This window comes from Hyperolius riggenbachi, chromosome 6, assembly GCF_040937935.1.
Source record: "Hyperolius riggenbachi isolate aHypRig1 chromosome 6, aHypRig1.pri, whole genome shotgun sequence".
In the NCBI taxonomy this organism is placed as follows: Eukaryota; Metazoa; Chordata; class Amphibia; order Anura; family Hyperoliidae; genus Hyperolius; species Hyperolius riggenbachi.
Genome location: NC_090651.1, coordinates 219401056 through 219420010, shown reverse-complemented (window position 1 = coordinate 219420010; position 18955 = coordinate 219401056). Strand labels below are relative to the sequence as shown.

The following is an 18955-nucleotide window of genomic DNA, read 5'->3' as shown; positions in this document are numbered from 1 at the left end:
GGGTCTTAGGGGTTAGGCACCACCAGGGGGGGTCTTAGGGTTAGGCACCACCAGGGGGGGTCTTAGGGTTAGGCACCACCAGTGGGGGTCTTAGGGTTAGGCACCACCAGGGGGGGTCTTAGGGTTAGGCACCACCAGGGCGGGTCTAGGGGTTAGGGATAGGTACAGGGAGGGCTCTGTGTGAGAGTAAGGTTAGGTATAGTTACAGCACAATATATGTAATATATACAATTTATTAAATTATATATATTTAAACAAAGAGGAGTCTAGGGGTTAGGGATAGGGAGAGATCTGTGTGAGCCTACAGTTTGGTATAATTACAGTAAAATATCTGTAAAACCTACCATTGCATTGCTATGCTTAATACAAGTGTAAATATCGTTTTTCTTATAGACGACATTTGACGTTTCTTTTCAGAATTCGTTTGTTGTTATAGACGGTATTTTGCCATTTCATTTCCGTTTATATAACCTATTTAGCACTAAATTTTCGTTTACAACCCCTTAAAAGAAAAATATGGTTTTGCATTAAAAAACTTTAAATTTCGGCTATACCCCGCGCCCTTTTTTCCAGGCGCCCTTTTTTGATACACGCGTGGAACAATATCTGAAGAGATTCCCTTCCAATCTTGTCATAACAGGTACTTGAAAAGAAATCTCCCCAAACAGATAACAAATTGGTGGTTGAACAGTTGTAGTCACCTCAGGTGTTCCATTTAAAGAATTATCCCTAACTCCTGTTCTGCTGATGTCTGTCACATTTTTAAATTATCCACACCGTGTATCAATGTATTTTCTGCAGGCACTAAAGCTTCCAGACTAAAAATCACTAGAGAATACTAAACGATCTGGCAAATCTAACCAAAATGTATTAAGAAAACATTCGGAATTTAGTTATTCTGATATCTCATTATCGGTTCTCCATTTACAGTAGGATGCGAAAGTTTGAGCAACCTTGTTAATCATGATTTTCCTGTATAAATCGTTGGTTGTTACAATAAAAAATGTCAGTTAAATATATCATATAGCAGACACACGGTGATATTTGAGAAGTGAAATTAAGTTATTGGATTTACAGAAAGTGTGCAATAATTGTTTAAATAAAATTATCGTTCATCCATTTGGCGCACTTTACACAAGGAGATGCTGTATGAGAGAGAGATGCAGAGGAAGCCTTTTCTCCGCTCACAGTACAAAGAGCCACTTGAGGTATGCTAAAGCACATTTGGACAGGCCAGCTTCATTTTGGAATAAGGTGCCGTGGACTGATGAAACTAAAATTGAGTCATTTGGGCATAACAAGGGGCATTATGCATGGAGGAAAAACAACACAGCATTCCAAGAAAAACACCTATTACCTACAGTAAAATATGGTGGTGGTTCCATCACGCTGTGGGGCTGTGTGGCCAGTGCAGGGACTGGGAATCTTGTCAAAGTTGAGGGACGTATGGATTCCACTCAATATTAGCAGATTCTGGAGACAAATTTCCAGGAATCAGTGACAAAGCTGAAGCTGCATTAGGGCTGGGTCTTTCAACAAGACAATGACCCTAAACACAAAATCCACTAGGGCATTCATGAAGAGGAACAAGTAAAACATTCTTGAATAGCCATCTCAGTCCCCAGACCTGAATAAAATTAAAAATCAGTGGTGTGAGTTAAACAGAGCTGTCCTTGCTCAGAAGCCATCAAACCTGAATGAACTAGAGATGTTTTGTAAAGAGGAATGGTCCAGAATACCTTCAACCAGAATTCAGACTCTCATTGGAACCTACAGGAAGTGCATAGAGACTGTAACTTCTGCAAAAGGTGGATCTACTAAATATTGATTTCATTTCTTTTTTTGTGGTGTCCAAATTTAGGCACCTGTCTAAGTTTGTTTAAACAATTATTGCACACTTTCTGTAAATCCAATAAACTTAATTTCACTTCTCAAATATCACTGTGTGGCTGCACGATTTTAGGTAAAAATTGAAATTGCGATTTTTTTTCTCAAAAATTGCGATTTCGATTTTTTCACGATTTTTTTTTGTACTGGAATCTCTTAAAGGAAAAATTAGGCTAGTTACTTACCTGGGGCTTCTTCTAACCCCCTAAAATCCTCCTGCTCCCTCACCGCCATTCCACTCTCCTCTGTTCCTTAGCTCCGCACCTCCTCGATCATGCTCCAGTGGCCAGGAGTGCTTTGCCCATGCACAGTAGCAATTATTAGTTACCGCGCAAGTGCAAAACGCTACTGGTCACGAGAATGTGATAGGGGAGGCGAGTGACATGTGGCTGCACATGCAGTGTTCAGAGAGGAAAAAAGCAGTGCGGAATGACTACAAGTGACAAGAACATTTTAAGGGGCTGGAAGAAGCCCCAGGTAAGTAACTGGCAATTTTCCTTTAACAGTTAAAGTGTCCTTTAAAGTTCTAACTACCTTTCAGCTGATTTAAAGTGAATGTTTACCGTTCAAAAAAAAGGAAAAGTCAGATACTCACCTAAGGAGAGGGAAGGCTCGGAGCCTTCCCGTTCCTCTCCCGATGCCCGGTTCCGCGCAGGATCCCCCGTGGCAGTATTCGACCAGTTCGGTCAAATACTGCCACTTCCGCATGCCTTCGGGAGCTTTCGGAAGCCTTCGGGAGCACTCGGGCTCCCGATGACGCGGCAGCTCCATACTACGCATGCGCGAGCGCCGTCTATGACGCGCTCGCGCGTACGTAGTATGGAGCAGCCGTCTTCGGAAGCCCGAATGCTCCCGAAGACCTCAGAAGTCCCTGCGGCGGCGGATGCGAACGGGGGAGCCAGCGCAGCACCGAGGGCACCGGGAGAGGAGAGGGAAGGCTCATTAGGACCGAGCCTTCCCTCTCCTTAGGTGAGTATCTGACTTTTCTTTTTTTTGATCGGTACTCATTGGCTTTAACTATGAAACTAGCAACTGTCAAAGGCCAGGGTGTCCTCTCACTAATCACTCTGTGCCTCTGTCTGCCGATGCCATGGGTGAGTCTGTGGTCATCTGTACACTGGCTCACTCCCCCCCCCCCCCCCCCCCCCCCCCCCCCCAAACTGCAGCTCCCTCACACGAGTGACACTCACTTCTATCATCAATCAGGGCATGACAGGATAATTGTGGGGTGAAAGGGTCAAGCATCCTAAAGTTCTGGCTGCGGGGGCTGAGTTAGAGGGCCCCCTCCTCCATTAGTAGTAGCCAGCGAGATCAGACACATGCACAAGCTGCGGCTGGGACCAGCACAGGGAAAGCAGGAGAGCATCTGGCTGGACATGCCACAAGGATCAGAGCTGTGTTATCTCCCAGCTGCAGCTCAGCTCTATGAGCTGCGAGTACAGGGAGAGGAGGAGGACAGCATCTGGCTGAACATTCAGAGAACCGCGCTCTCTCGTGTGACGTCCCTGCTTTCCCCGCCCCTCCACACAACACACAACTGCCAGTGCCAGGAGCTGAGGAGGAGGGCGGAGATAGCGTCCCTGAGTGACAGCGGCTGGCTGCAATGATACAGCCGCCGCTGATCACTAATAAATGCACAGAGCAAGGATAATTTTACCCGGGCGCTCATGGATCTCACCCAGGCAGCCTGCCCAGGTAAATGGCTCTGGGGAGAACACTGCGCTTGTATCTGGCCCCGCTGTGCGCGGATTGGCCAGCAGTGAATATGCATTATGGTTAATGAGCGGGGGGCGGATCCACTCTGCTCGCTCGAGTGGATCCGCCCCCGCTAATTAACACTACTGCATATTCACTGCTCTGGCCAATACGCGCACAGCGGGGCCAGATAAAAGCATACAGACAGCGGGGACAAAAAAACAGAGGATACTGACGATCACTAGATCGTCTTGTCACAAACCGCGGTTTCGGTTTTAAAGAGAATCTGTATTGTTAAAATCGCTCAAAAGTAAACATACCAGTGCGTTAGGGGACATCTCCTATTACCCTCTGTCACAATTTCGCCGCTTCTCACCGCATTAAAAGTGGTTAAAAACAGTTTTAAAAAGTTTGTTTGTAAACAAACAAAATGACCACCAAAACAGGAAGTAGTTTGATGTACAGTATGTCCACACATAGAAAAATACATCCATACACAAGCAGGCTGTATACAGCCTTCCTTTTGAATCTCAAGATCATTTGTGTGTTTCTTTCCCCCATGCACTGAAGTTTCAGGCTGCTCTTTTCTTCCTGCAAACAGATTTGCCCTTGTTTGTAATTCCTCAGTATGTGAAAGCCCAGCCAGCTCAGAGGATGATTTATCCAGCTTGTAAAAGATAAGAGAGAAGAGAGAAGCTGCTCTAATCTAAATAACACACAGGCAGTGTGCAGAGAGGGGCCTGGAAGGGTGAGGTCATAGCAGAACCAGTAGTAAGACAAAAAAACCAGAGGCGCCAGCAAGAATAAAATATTTAAAAACCGCTTAAAAAGAGGGATGTGTGTGGATACACCCCGCCGGTAAACAATAGACCAGCCAATAAGCCGTTAATTAATAACAGTAAAATTTATTGGGGATTCTCCAAAAATGCAACGCGTTTCACGGGCAAGATTCCCGCTTCATCAGGCAATCAGACAGGAGAAATACAGTAGTAGGTCTCTTTATGGATTAAGCGCCTCTTTTGTCTTACTACTGAACAGTCCACCCCTGGTGGAGGGGGTTTCCCCTTTATTTCTGTCTACAGAGAGCGACTTTTATACCTGAGTGGGGTCAGGTTCTAATAGTCCCCACCTGCCGTTACAGTGGTTGCCTTTGCGGTAACCCAGACTTGTGAGTATATAAACCATTTACTTTCAATTCATTTTCATCCGATCACTGACATACTGCACCATATTGGGCTCTCGGTCTCTTTGTTTTATTTTGTTTTCCAAAAGCTACCTCATAGCAGAACCACAACACTGAAGAACGTGGCAGCCTTCCAGACACAGGCCGACAAGTCTGACAGGGGACAGATACATTGATTTATTACAGAGATGGTGATAGTAGAACGTGCTGCAGTAAGCCAGAACACATTAGAATAGCTTTTGGAACTTGTAGGATGATAAAAAACAGGATGCAATTTTTGTTACGGAGTCTCTTTAAACCGAAAAACTGTGCAGCCCTAGCGCCTCCTATATATTTAACGGAACTTTTTATCGTAACAACCCATGATTTAAACAGGAAAATCACGACAATTAGCAAGGTTGCCCAAACTTTCGCATGCCACTGTATCTGCCAGTGTCTTGATTGCAAACGCAAGACGCAAAAGGGGAAAGGGAATATGCCAACCTTGGACTCCAGTGAGGCCTCGTTCACATCTGAGGAGCGCAGATGGCCGTGCGATCCGAACGCAGCGCATCTGATCACACGCCATCTGCGCCCCTGCCCACTGCTCATCCCATCCATTGACAGTGATGGGATCAGCTCTGCGCTTCCGGGCAAAATGCAGTCAGCAGTACGCAAGCGCTTCCCAGCGCATCATACTGCTGCGCAGCGCAGTAGATGTGAACGGTAGAAGGGGAGTCTATGCCGTTCCTGCGTTTCAGCACATTATACGCGCTTCCATATCCGCACGGAAGCGCATATGATGTGAACGAAGCCTGAATTGGGTAGGGTCCAGTACCAACAATTTTATTCAAGCATTTGGATTATTATACCAAAGCGTTTAAAGGGCAACTAAAGTGAGAATGATATGGCAGCTGCCATATTTGTTTACTTTTAAACAATACCAGTTGCCTGGCAGCCCTACTGGTCTTTTTGGCTTTAGCAGTGTCTGAATAACGCCTAAGACAAACATGCAGCTAATCCTGTCAGATCTGACAATGTCAGAAACACCTGATCTGCTGCACGCTTGTTTAGGGTCTATTCCTAAAAGTATTGGAGGAAGAGGATCAGCAGGGCTACAAGACTACTAGTATTGCTTAAAAGGACACAAATATGGCAGCCTCCATACTTTCTCTTTAGTTGTCCTTTAAACCATCCTTTGATGGAACTGCCCACTCCAAATCTCCACAGGACCTCTGACAAGCAGTCCCACTCAACGGTTTTGAATACCTCTGGAGCATTAAGTGACACCACCACAATATTTCCTACACAGCTTCATGCACAGCTTGCAAATTTTTGCTAGTCTTTGGTTCTCATCAGGATGATGTAACCTATATAGGAAAAAGTCAGAGCTTTTTGACTGGTCCAATTCTAAGATGCATACAATTATAAAAAAAATTAAAATAAATAAAAATCGATTGAACCGCAATGCTGCACTGTTCGATTTAATGCAACACTATGGCCTATCCATCGTCCGCCGCTCCTGTTCTGCCCCCAATCAACCTAAATTTTCCATCCTGTCCGGTTGATACATTCGATAGTTGAAAACTGATCGAATTGAACATTTAAAGGGATGGATTAGCATCCAATTCGGTCAAAGTGATTGAATCTGCAGGGAATCGAACGAGAAAAATTGGTGTGTGCATGGGCACCTTTAATCAAAATAATGTTTCTGAACAGGCCAATGACGATCATTTGTGCATCAATTTTTCTGCAGCAGCGTTCATTTTCCTTGTTTCCGTATATGTTACTGTGTAGGTGGGTACTGATCCGGACAACAGAATCTGCAAGTAGCATGACAACTTGAGAGCTGGCAGTGTTATTCAAATATATATATATATATATATATATATATATATATATATATATATATATATATATATATATATATATATATATATATATATATATATATAAAACTACTCTTGGTGCACTATTATAAACAGAGTAGGAGAGAAAGTGACCATTCAGTATATTTACATTATTGATCTGAAGTCCCATACACAGGCTTAACAGCAGTCTTTTATGCTTTCACAACTTTCGTTGTGAAACAAGTTGAAACACCTAAAAAAACAACTCTTACTATTGTTTAAAGAGCTGATAAGACTGATAAGATGTCAATCCAACAGGTGGATTGACTTTTTATCAGTCTTATCAGCTCTTTGAACAATAGCTAAGGACTTTTTTTTAGGTGTTTCAACTTGTTTCACAACAAAGGTTGTAAAAACAGAAAAGACCACTGTTGAGTGTGTGTATGGGGCTTGAGACTTTTTTTTTTTAACTAATGAAACCTTTTATTAGAGGCACGCTTTAGTTAGTGGAATAAACTGAGGTGGCATAATACCATAATACCAAATTATCGTATGACACCACCCCGGACTAGGAATAGGGACCATTTATAAAAGCTTGTTATTCAAGCACACTCAGCATTAAAGTGACATTGAAGCGAAAAAAAACCTTATGATATAATTAATTGTATGTGTAGTACAGATAATTAATAAACATTAGTAGCAAAGACTTATTTTCAGGTATATAGCTCTTTTTCATAGCACTGCGTCATTTTATCATATTTGCAATTTACAAACCAAACTGTATTTTAAACTGTGAAACAGTAGGGCTAATGACCCTTTGAACTCCACTGTGGTAAAAATATCTGAAGAGGTCTTTCACTGTTTCTTTGAAGTATAAGTGCTCCAGAAAACAGCACTGTAGCCGACCCAAGTCGTGTTAGAGAGCTCAGAGAAGCTCTTTTGCATAGTGAAGTTTCTTAATGAGAATCTGTACTGTCCGATTTGTACAATAAAAAAACATACCAATCGAGCCACTGTAATCTCCTGGGTCCCCATTTGTCGTTTCTGCCACGATCCTGGCTTTTAATCGCCAGTTTTAGACAGTATTTACAAACAAAAAACATGGCAGCCAACCAGGAAGTGATGTACAGTGGCTTGCAAAAGTATTCGGCCCCATTGAAGTTTTCCACATTTTGTCACATTACTGCCACAAATATGAATCAATTTTATTGGAATTCCACGTGAAGGACCAATACAAAGTGGCGTACACGTGAGAAGTGGAACGAAAATCATACGATTCCAAACATTTTTTACAAATAAATAACTTCAAAGTGGGTGTGCGTAATTATTCAGCCCCGAGTCAATACTTTGTAGAACCACCTTTTGCTGCAATTACAGCTGTCAGTCTTTTAGGGTATGTCTCTACCAGCTTTGCACATCTAGAGACTGAAATCCTTGCCCATTCTTTGCAAACCAGCTCCAGCTCAGTCAGATTAGATGGACAGTATTTGTGAACAGCAATTTTCAGATCTTGCCACAGATTCTCGATTGGATTTAGATCTGGACTTTGACTGGGCCATTCTAACACATGGATATGTTTTGTTTTAAACCATTCCATTGTTTCCGTGGCTTTATGTTTAGGGTCATTGTCATCCTCGAAGGTGAACCTCCGCCCCAGTCAAGTCTTTTGCAGACTCCAAGAGGTTTTCTTCCAAGATTGCCCTGTTTTTGGCTCCATCCATCTTCCCATCAACTCTGACCAGCTTCCCTGCCCCTGCTGAAGAGAAGCACCCCCAGAGCGTACAAGAGAGAACGGCGCCGGAGACTTGGGCGCAGGACACAGCCAGTATATGGCTAATCCTGCTGCCGCACAAGTCCGGGCCGTGTTAATTACTATTCCCCCTCCAGGCCGACATGGATAGTGGGGGAATGAAATAATTCGGCTTCCAGCAATAGCTGGAAGCCGAATTATTGTTTTAAAAGCAACTTCAGATCCGTCTTCTGACGGCGCTGAAGTTACTCCATGTGCCTGAGATAGCCGTAGTTCCTATTACGGCCTATGGTGGCGCCGGCTGCGCCCAAGTCTCCTGCGCTGCTGCGCCCAAGTCTCCAGCACTGGATTTACCGTGTTCGCCCCCAGAGCATGATGCTGCCACCACCATATTTGACAGTGGGGATGGTGTGTTCAGAGTGATGTGCAGTGTTAGTTTTCCGCCATACATAGCGTTTTGCATTTTGGCCAAAAAGTTCCATTTTGGTCTCATCTGACCAGAGCACCTTCTTCCACATGTTTGCTGTGTCCCCCACATGGCTTGTGGCAAACTGTAAACGTAAACTTCTTATGCTTTTTTCTGTTAACAATAGCTTTCTTCTTGCCATTCTACCATAAAGGCCAACTTTGTGCAGTGCACGACTAATAGTTGTCCAATGGACAGATTCCCCTACCTGAGCTGTAGATCTCTGCAGCTCGTCCAGAGTCACCATGGGCCTCTTGACTGCATTTCTGATCAGCGCTCTCTTTGTTCGGCCTGTGAGTTTAGGTGGACAGCCTTGTCTTAATAGGTTTACAGTTGTGCCATACGCCTTCCATTTCTGAATGATCGCTTGAACAGTGCTCTGTGGGATTTTCAAGGCTTTGTAAATCTTTTTGTAGCCTAAGCCTGCTGTAAATTTCTCAATAACTTTTATCCCTGACTTGTCTGGTGTGTTCTTTGGACTTCATGGTGTTGTTGCTCCCAATATTCTCTTAGACAACCTCTGAGGCCGTCACAGAGCAGCTGTATTTGTAGATTACAAACAGGTGCACTCTATTTAGTCATTAGCACTCATCAGGCAATGTCTATGGGCAACTGACTGCACTCAGACCAAAGGGGGCTGAATAATTATGCACACCCCACTTTGCAGTTATTTGTAAAGAATGTTTGGAATCATGTATGATTTTCGTTCCACTTCTCACGTGTACACCACTTTGTATAGGTCTTTCATGTGGAATTCCAATAAAATTGATTCATGTTTGTGGCAGTAACGTGACAAAATGTGGAAAACTTCAAGGGGGCCGAATACTTTTGTAAGCCACTGTATGTGTATAGATATATACAGTGGTATGCGAAAGTTTGGGCAATCTTGTGAATTGTCATGATTTTCCTGTATAAATCATTGGTTATGATAAAAAATGTCAGTTAAATATATCATATAGGAGAAACACACAGTGATATTTGAGAAGTAAAATTAATTTTTTGGGATTTACAGAAAGTGTGCAATACTTGTTTAAACAAAATTAGGCCGGTGCATAAATTTGGGCACCACAAAAAAGAAATGGAATCAATATTTAGTAGATCCTCCTTTTGCAGAAATTACAGCCTCTAAAGGCTTCCTGTAGGTTCTAATGAGAGCCTGGATACTGGTTGAAAGTATTTTGGACCATTCCTCTTTACCAATAATTTCTACTTCATTCAGGTTTGATGGCTTCCGAGCATGGACAGCTCTCAGCTCTCTTTAACTCACACCATAAATTTTCAATTATTTTCAGGTCTGGGGACTGAGATGGCCATTCCATTGTACTTGTCCCTCTGCATGAATGCCTTAGTGGATTTTGAGCAGTGTTTAGGGTCGTTGTCTTGTTGAAAGATCCAGGCCCAGCACAGCTTCAGCTTTGTCACGGACTCCTGGACATTGGTCTCCAGAATCGGCTGATACTGAGTGGAATCCATGCGTCCCTCACCTTTGGCAAGATTCCCAGTCCCTGCACTGACCACACAGCCCCAAAGCATGATGGAACCACCACCATATTTTACGGTAGGTAGCAGGTGTTTTTCTTGGAATGCAGTGTTTTTCCTCCATGCATAACGCCCCTCGTAATGCCCAAATAACTCAATTTTAGTTTCAGCAGTCCACAGAACCTTATTCCAAAATGAAGTTGGCTTGTCCAAAAGTGCTTTAGCATACCTCAAGCGGCTCTGTTTGTGCTGTGGGCGGAGGAAAGGCTTCCTCTGCATACAGCACCTCCTTGTGTAAAGTGCGCCGAATGGTTGAACGATCACAGTGTCTCCATCTGCAGCAAGATGATGTTGTAGGTCTTTGGTGCTTGTCTGTGGGTTGACTGACTGTTCTCACCATTCGTCGCTTCTGTTTATCCGAGATTTCTCTTGGTCGGCCACTTCAAGCCTTAACTTGAACTGAGCCTGTGGTCTTTCATTTCCTCAATATGTTCCTAACTGTGGAAACAGACAGCTTTCTGTATCCTTCCCCTAAACCTGATGGTGAAACAATCATTGTCTTCAGGTAATTTGAGAGTTGCTTTGAGACCCCCATGTTGCTACTCTTCAGAGAAATTTAAAAGAGGAGAGAAACTTACAATTGACCCCCTTAAATACTCTTTCTTATAATTGGATTCACCTGTGTATGTAGGTCAGGGGTCACTAAGCTTACCAAGCCAATTTGAGTTCCAAAAATTAGTTCTAAAGGTTATGGAATCAATAAAATGACAACAGTGTCCAAATATATGCACCTGCCTAATTTTATTTAAACAATTATTGCGCACTTTCTGCACATGCAATAAACTTCATTTCACTTCTCAAATATCACTGTGTGTGTCTCCTATGATATATTTAACTGACATTTTTTATCGTAACAACGATTTATACAGGAAAATCATGACGATTAACAATGTAGCCCAAACTTTCACATCCATCTATCTATATACAGTGATGTGAAAAACTATTTGCCCCCTTCCTGATTTCTTATTCTTTTGCATGTTTGTCACACTTAAATGTTTCTGCTCATCAAAAACCGTTAACTATTAGTCAAAGATAACATAATTGAACACAAAATGCAGTTTTAAATGATGTTTTTTATTATTTAGTGAGAAAAAAAATCTCCAAATCTACATGGCCCTGTGTGAAAAAGTGATTGCCCCCCTTGTTAAAAAAATAACATAACTGTGGTTTATCACACCTGAGTTCAATTTCTGTAGTCACCCCCAGGCCTGATTACTGCCACACCTGTTTCAATCAAGAAATCACTTAAATAGGAGCTATCTGACACAGAGAAGTAGACCAAAAGCACCTCAAAAGCTAGACATCATGCCAAGATCCAAAGAAATTCAGGAACAAATGAGAACAAAAGTTATTGAGATCTATCAGTCTGGTAAAGGTTATAAAGCCATTTTTAAAGCTTTGGGACTCCAGCGAACCACAGTGAGAGCCATTATCCACAAATGGCAAAAACATGGAACAGTGATGGACCTTCCCAGGAGTGGCCGGGCGACCAAAATTACCCCAAGAGCGCAGAGAAAACTCATCCGAGAGGCCACAAAAGACCCCAGGACAACATCTAAAGAACTGCAGGCCTCACTTGCCTCAATTAAGGTCAGTGTTCACGACTCCACTATAAGAAAGAGACTGGGCAAAAACGGCCTGCATGGCAGATATCCAAGGCGCAATCCACTTTTAAACAAAAAGAACATTAAGGCTCGTCTCAATTTTGCTAAAAAACATCTCAAGAATTGCCAAGACTTTTGGGAAAATACCTTGTGGACCGACGAGACAAAAGTTGAACTTTTTGGAAGGTGCGTGTCCCGTTACATCTGGCGTAGAAGTAACACAGCATTACAGCAAAAGAACATCATACCTACAGTAAAATATGGTGGTGGTAGTGTGATGGTCTGGGGTTGTTTTGCTGCTTCAGGACCTGGAAGGCTTGCTGTGATAGATGGAACCACGAATTTACTGTCTACCAAAAAATCCTGAAGGAGAATGTCCGGCCATCTGTTCGTCAACTCAAGCTGAAGCGATCTTGGGTGCTGCAGAAGGACAATGACCCAAAACACACCAGCAAATCCACCTCTGAATGGCTGAAGAAAAACAAAATGAAGACTTTGGAGTGGCCTAGTCAAAACCCTGACCTGAATCCTATTGAGATGTTGTGGCATGACCTTAAAAAGGCGGTTCATGCTAGAAAACCCTCAAATAAAGCTGAATTACAACAATTCTGCAAAGATGCGTGGGCCAAAATTCCTCCAGAGCGCTGTAAAAGACTCGTTGCAAGTTATCGCAAACGCTTAATTGCAGTTATTGCTGCTAAGGGTGGCCCAACCAGTTATTAGGTTCAGGGGGCAATTTCTTTTTCACACAGGGCCATGTAGGTTTTGAGTTTTTTTTCTCGCTAAATAATAAAAACCATCATTTAAAACTGCATTTTGTGTTCAATTATGTTATCTTTGACTAATAGTTAATGGTTTTTGATGAGCAGAAACATTTAAGTGTGACAAACATGCAAAAGAATAAGAAATCAGGAAAAGGGCAAATAGTTTTTCACATCACTATATATACATACGTGTGTGTGTGTGTGTGTGTGTGTGTGTGTGTGTGTGTGTGTGTGTGTGTGTGTGTGTGTGTGTGTGTGTGTGTGTGTGTGTGTGTCATGTTACAGTATACTACAAGTTTTTTATTACATAGTGCATTATCTGCACTCCAGTCGGGATTAGTCACAGTTTGCATGTGACAGGCAGCAGCTCCCTTTCCTTTCAGCCTCACAAACTACAATAAACAAAGCGCACACACACAGAGCCTGCAGGCGGAGTGGAGGGGGCATGCATAACTTCTTTCTAACACAGCAGAGGCTGCTCCTTCCTCTCTGTGTCGACAAAGCTTGACAAAGAAAAGAAGATTACATATATTACAGAGATAGCGCAACTAGAAAAGGCTGCAGTAATCCAGACCACATTAGAGCAGGCAAAGGAACTTATAAGATTGACGAAATAAGGCTGAAAAATTTGTTAGAGTCTCTTTAACTCTTCCTGTACTGGAAACAATAAGACTGGTTTCTGTGCTACTAATACTCTATTTCTTGGCTGTACTACACATACAATGCATTATCTCACAAGTTTTTATCACTTCGGATTCCCTTTAAAACTGTTTACCCTTTCCATTCTAAAGGTATTTAGCTTCGGTTTCTTGCAGATGGGAACTCACCAACACAAGCACCAACTAACTCCTGAGCTGCTGACACAGCTGTCTCTGGTAGGTTAATCCCAGAGTCTGGGTCCCGGTTCTGAATCCCAGCAGAGTGCAGAACTGCATCATCCAGTAAGGAAGAGTATTTTTCACCCTGTAGAAACACAAGACAGCCATCCATTACACTACAATATTCCTGTTCACACTGACAACCCAAAGCACAGACCACATGCATGGATTCTCTTATCAAGGAGGAATCTTTATGAAGTGGAAATTGCCCGACTGACCACACATTCAATGTGAAAAAGTCATCATACTGTAAAGCACAACTTAACACTCATCTCCATACAAAAATCATCTTTAAAGAGGAGCTGTCAGCCATACTATCTCAGGTAAAAAAGTGTATTGGCCTTCTTAAAGGGAAGGTCCAAGCAAAAAAAAAAAAATGAGTTTCACTTACCTGGGGCTTCTCCCAGCCCCATGCAGCCATCCTGTGCCCTCGTAGTCACTCACTGCTGCTCCAGTCCCCCGCTGGGAGCTTTCTGACCTCGGAGGTCAGGGCCGAATTGCGTACATTTTTACACATTCCCGCTAGTGCAGGAACATTAACGCATACATTTTTACGCGTTAGTGGTGCAACGCGTAAATTTTTGTTCCTGCACTAGCTGGAATGCGTAAAAATGTATGCAATGTGGCCCTGACCTCCGAGGTCAGAAAGCTGCCAGCGGGGGACTGGAGCAGCAGTGAGTGACTACAAGGGCACAGGATGGCTACATGGGGCTGGTAGAAGCCCCAGGTAAGTAAAACTCATTTTTTTTTTTTTTGCTTGAACCTTCCCTTTAAAACAGAAGGAAATCTGCAATAATTCAGCTATAAGTGAACATTTGTGGTTACACACAATGCACTACTACTGAATATGCAAATGATCCCTTTTTGCCCTTGGTAAGCCAAGCAAGCATCCAGAACCGCTGGTGTATAGCAAGCCTATAGCTTTAAATTTTACACAGCCATATCAAACCCATATGTAGATAGCCTGTTTCGGACTTTTGGTCCTCATCAGTACATGGCAGGGATTGATAAAGCTGTATACACCAAAAAGGCAAATACACCAAGCTTTGCTTTTTTAGTAGGAGGGCTTTTTGGTCCCTTTTATCCCCCTATACATTCCTAGTAGTTTTGGTCACCCTGAGCTGCTTGGTTACTCTGTTGTACTGGTCCAAGCCCTATCTCATACAGCCTTATCAATCCCTGCCATGTACTGATGATAAAAATAATTGATTTTTTATTTTATGCCCGACAGTTACTCTTTAAAGAGCCCGAGGTGGGCTCATGAAATATAAAAAAAAAATTAAGCTACCTGATCCGGGGGCTGTGCGGATCAGGTAGCCGCCAAAACCGCCGCTCCCTCCTGGCCCACTTTCATTTTTGTGACCTCACAACGCTGCAACAAGAGATTGATTCTCTCTCCCAGCATGCAGGGAGGCGGGGAAGCGGCCAGGGAGAGAGAGCTGCCCAATGGCCGCTCTGGAAGCCCTGCAGGAACGCCCCCAGCAGGCTTTTGAACAGGGAATTACTTTCCTACATGTGTACCCTTGAGATAGAGACAAATATTGTCGCTAATATCCGGCGGGGGGTTATAGCGCGGAGGTGGGGGGCTGTTTTGAATGTTGCTTCTTGGTGAAAAACCTAAATTTTGTATGGTCGTTATAAGCCGCTGGCCTCCTAATCTCTGTCCTCTATCCACTACCATTCCTGTAATTACATCAAAGGAAACTCCCAAAGCCAAATCCATATGCCATCTACTCCTTTATTTATTAAGTACTACGCACTGCTCATCAGTATGTCTGTACAGAACTCATTCCTACGATTTGGATCTGTGTCTGTAGATAACACCTACCAATGCTGTCGCCTGTCTGGATAGAGCTCATCCTTGCAGGCAGCACTGCTGAAAAAGTGTACTGTACAGAGAACTTAATCTGCTAAGGGGAGGAGGGACAACCAGGGCTGTGAAGACGGTACAAAAATCATCCGACTCCTCATTTTATGAAGCCAGCGACTCTAGGTGTCCAAAATTGCTCCGACTCCTCAACTCCATAGCCCTGGGGACAACAGTGTGGAAAACAATTCACATGCCAGATATTTTTCAACAGCACACTGCGGCAATTGGTGGCCGCAGCTCAGGTGGCTCCCGGTCTCCTCCACTGGTGAAGCCAACCTCGCCAGGTCGGGTTCTGGGTCGGTTTCTTCTGCATTCCACCGCGTGGGTCAAGTGGTCTCAATGTCATTAAGACGGTACTGCACAGGCACGGAACTACTGTGTAGTACCGTCCTGAAGATGTCAGCAAGACCACGTGACCCGCACGGTGGAAAGTAGAATAAGCCGACCCAGCAAGGTCGGCTTCGCCACCGGAGGAGACCGGGAGCCACCGGAGCTGCGGCGAGGGCACAGGACGGCTGCCAGGGGCTGGAGGAAGCCCCAGGTAAGTGGATTTTTTTGTTGTTGTCCTGGACGTATCCTTTGACAACTTTCGGACTGACTTTTTTTTCCAAAAGCCGAGCTGTGATCACAGTGTTTGTCGGCATGACAGCAGAGCGAGTGAGCTGGAGCAACGACAGAGAGGTGCAAATGGCGAGAGTGAGCTGCGCTAACAGTGAGAGCAAGCAGACCGTGCAGCGAGTGATTAAAATCTAGTCCCTGGCAGGAATAACCGCTCCCAAACAGGGCATGGATTTCAATCACTGCCGCCCGCAAGCGATTAATATGTGTCTGAAAGAAAACAAAGCACAGAAGCCCATCTTTTAGATACATTTAAGCAGCCCTATTTTTGTTTATATGCATTGTAATTAATATGCTATTAATTACATGGCCTATTAATGCTATTAATTACAGTCCCATAACGACGCCGGTCTGGAACCGGCTGTGGTGGACAATAACGAAGGCCATGGCTGAGAATTGGGCAGTCAGACCAGTGTAGGTACAGCAGCATAACCAATGATCTGGCATGTTGGATGTTTAGTAATGCCTGACATCCAATCGTTCTCTTGCTCCATTGCCTGTACAGTGCCGTGGCTGCTCTGTTGGCCAGCAGGAAACAATATCCATCCACTTGGGTGTCAGAGTTTGGCTAGCTTTAGGCGGGTAGGAGTGGGTTGTGGGTTCTCCACCCCATTGCTCTGCCAGAGATGTCATAACAGCAGAATGCAACCGACATTTTGTATGGCTGTATCCTCTAAACCAGTTGTCCCCAACCTTTTTCGGCCCGGGGACCGGTATCCAGACCAAACTTTTCCCTGGGGCCCAGGAAGGGAAGGGGGGGGGGGGGAATGGTTTTAGGGGGTGGGGGGGGGGGGGGGGAGGATGGTCGGGTGCGGCAGCAAAAACGATTTGGAGTGCATAAGTATGTAGGTAGCCAGGTACAGGTTGGGTATCTAGGTATAGTTACCTGAGTATGGTTGCCCCAGTATAGCAAGTATAGCTGCCCTAGTATAGGGAATATAGTTGCCCCAGTATAGCTAGTATAATTGCCCCAGAATTGCTAGTAGATGCCCAGTATAGATGTCCCTGTATAGGTATTAGAGTTGCCCCAGTATAGATGCCCAGTATAGCTAGTATAGATGCCCAGTATAGCTAGTGTATGTCCCAGTATAGCTAGTATAGATGCCAAGTATAGCTAGTATATGTCCCAGTATTGCTAGTATATGTCCCAGTATAGATGCCCAGTACAGCTAGTATATGTCCCAGTATAGCTAGTATAGATGCCCAGTATAGCTAGTATAGATGCCCAGTATAGCTAGTATAGATGCCCGTGTATAGGTGCCAGCCGCTAGTGTTATCTTAGCTGGCGGCCGCTTCCTCTTTTATAATGCCTGGTCAGCGCTCTTCATGCCCCGTCTCCTTTCAGCAGCATGTCTCCCGGCTGCTGTGAATAAGCAGAAAGCAGAAGAGCAGCTTCCTGTAGCGGCGATGTATATTGCAGTTACCATGGGAACTGCTCTCCAGCTTTATGCTTATTCACAGCAACCGGGAGACGCACTGCTGAAAGGAGAAGGGGGATGAAGAGCGCTGACCAGGCATTATAAAAGAGGAAGTGGCCACCAGCTAACACAGCGGTGGCCGCGGGGGGAGGTGGGGGGGGCGAGAGGCCAGACAGACCCGCGGCCCAGCTGCAAACCACCCCCGGACCAGCAGTGGGCCGCGGACCGGGGGTTGGGGACCACCGCTCTAAACAGAAGAGAAAAAATGCTGACTCATACAAAATTAAATAAATAAACCCTCTTTGTTAAACAGCCATGGTATTAGTGTAGTAACACATGGGGCCATTTTCAATGTGACGCCCAAAACCTTCCCTAGAGAAGGGAGAAATTGGAGCCTCTACGATCATTTGTTGGTAGTTAGGGGTGGTGCTATGCCTGTTGCTGCACGCCACGTGGGTCATATGAAGGCGATTTCTGTGGTGCAATGTTGCTAATATTAGGTGTGCAACCGGCTTCAAACTTACTCAGGTTGCAATTTTTGTTTGTGTTCAAACTGGCAAGATTCCTTCACTTTCTGCTAATGGTGACACCCTAGAAGTCAGGGGAATCTCTATAATAGGGTTACAAGCAGCAATAAAATAAAAAAAATATTTTACTTAACTCATAGTTTTAGAAATACATTTTGTTATATTTGCAAAGACTAAAGTCAGCACAGTTCCCTTTTAAAATATAGTACTCTAATCTCTAGGAAACATGTAGCTAGTGATATGCAGAGAAACTGCAGAAATATGTGCATAAGTGCAGCATACCGATTTGGCACGGAACAGACTGGCATACTCCGCATGAGTCCCAATAAAGTTGGTGGACGGATCATCCAGGCGCTCCAGCAGCAGAATGGAGGATGAACATTTAAAACTTTTCATTACTGTGCGCCTGCAATCTGGAAGGAAGGATAGTACAAGATGCTGGTGAAACAGCGGTAAAATGTTGCTGAGTACAACTTATTAGTAGACAAGACAAATAACATTTATATTCTACCTGATGGTCAATAAAATGCTAATAATTCTTGGTTGCAGGCAAATTTAAATGTAAATTGTATGCAAGTTGGAACTGGCCCAATGAAAACACGTCAGCTGCGTAGCTGACAATGCGCTGTATTAATATCGGGGGTGGGGTGTCTGGAGGGACGATAAAGCGGCACATGGGCGGTGTCATGCCGTCGGGAACAATGGCAGTCGCTGGGCGTCAGCTGACTTGAGTCAGGCATGTGTACAGGCCTTTACCCAATTCCAAGCTGCATGCAATTGGCATACAAGCCAGAACTATCAGCATCTCATTGACCATCTCTACTCAGTCTTAAATTGACTCTGTAGTGGGTTACTGCTTCCTTTAATACAGCCTTCTTACCCCAGCAGCTGTTACAACTGCAGGCACACATGAAAGTCAGAGCAAGT

General features: G+C 44.1%; 2 protein-coding genes across 2 annotated transcripts in view; one reads left to right on the top strand and one right to left on the bottom strand.

The window, feature by feature from the left end:
• The window catches only part of TAS1R1 (taste 1 receptor member 1), a 127783-nt gene that overhangs the window by 16550 nt on the left and 92278 nt on the right, over positions 1–18955 (top strand). The window lies entirely within an intron of this gene.
• The window catches only part of NOL9 (nucleolar protein 9), a 49316-nt gene that overhangs the window by 19689 nt on the left and 10672 nt on the right, over positions 1–18955 (bottom strand). The window contains exons 3-4 of the mRNA XM_068240429.1: positions 18311–18441; positions 13545–13680 (exon numbers count right to left, since the gene is read on the bottom strand). Of these exons, the coding sequence (XP_068096530.1) occupies positions 13545–13680; positions 18311–18441 (267 nt within the window). The remainder of the gene's footprint in view (positions 1–13544; positions 13681–18310; positions 18442–18955) is intronic.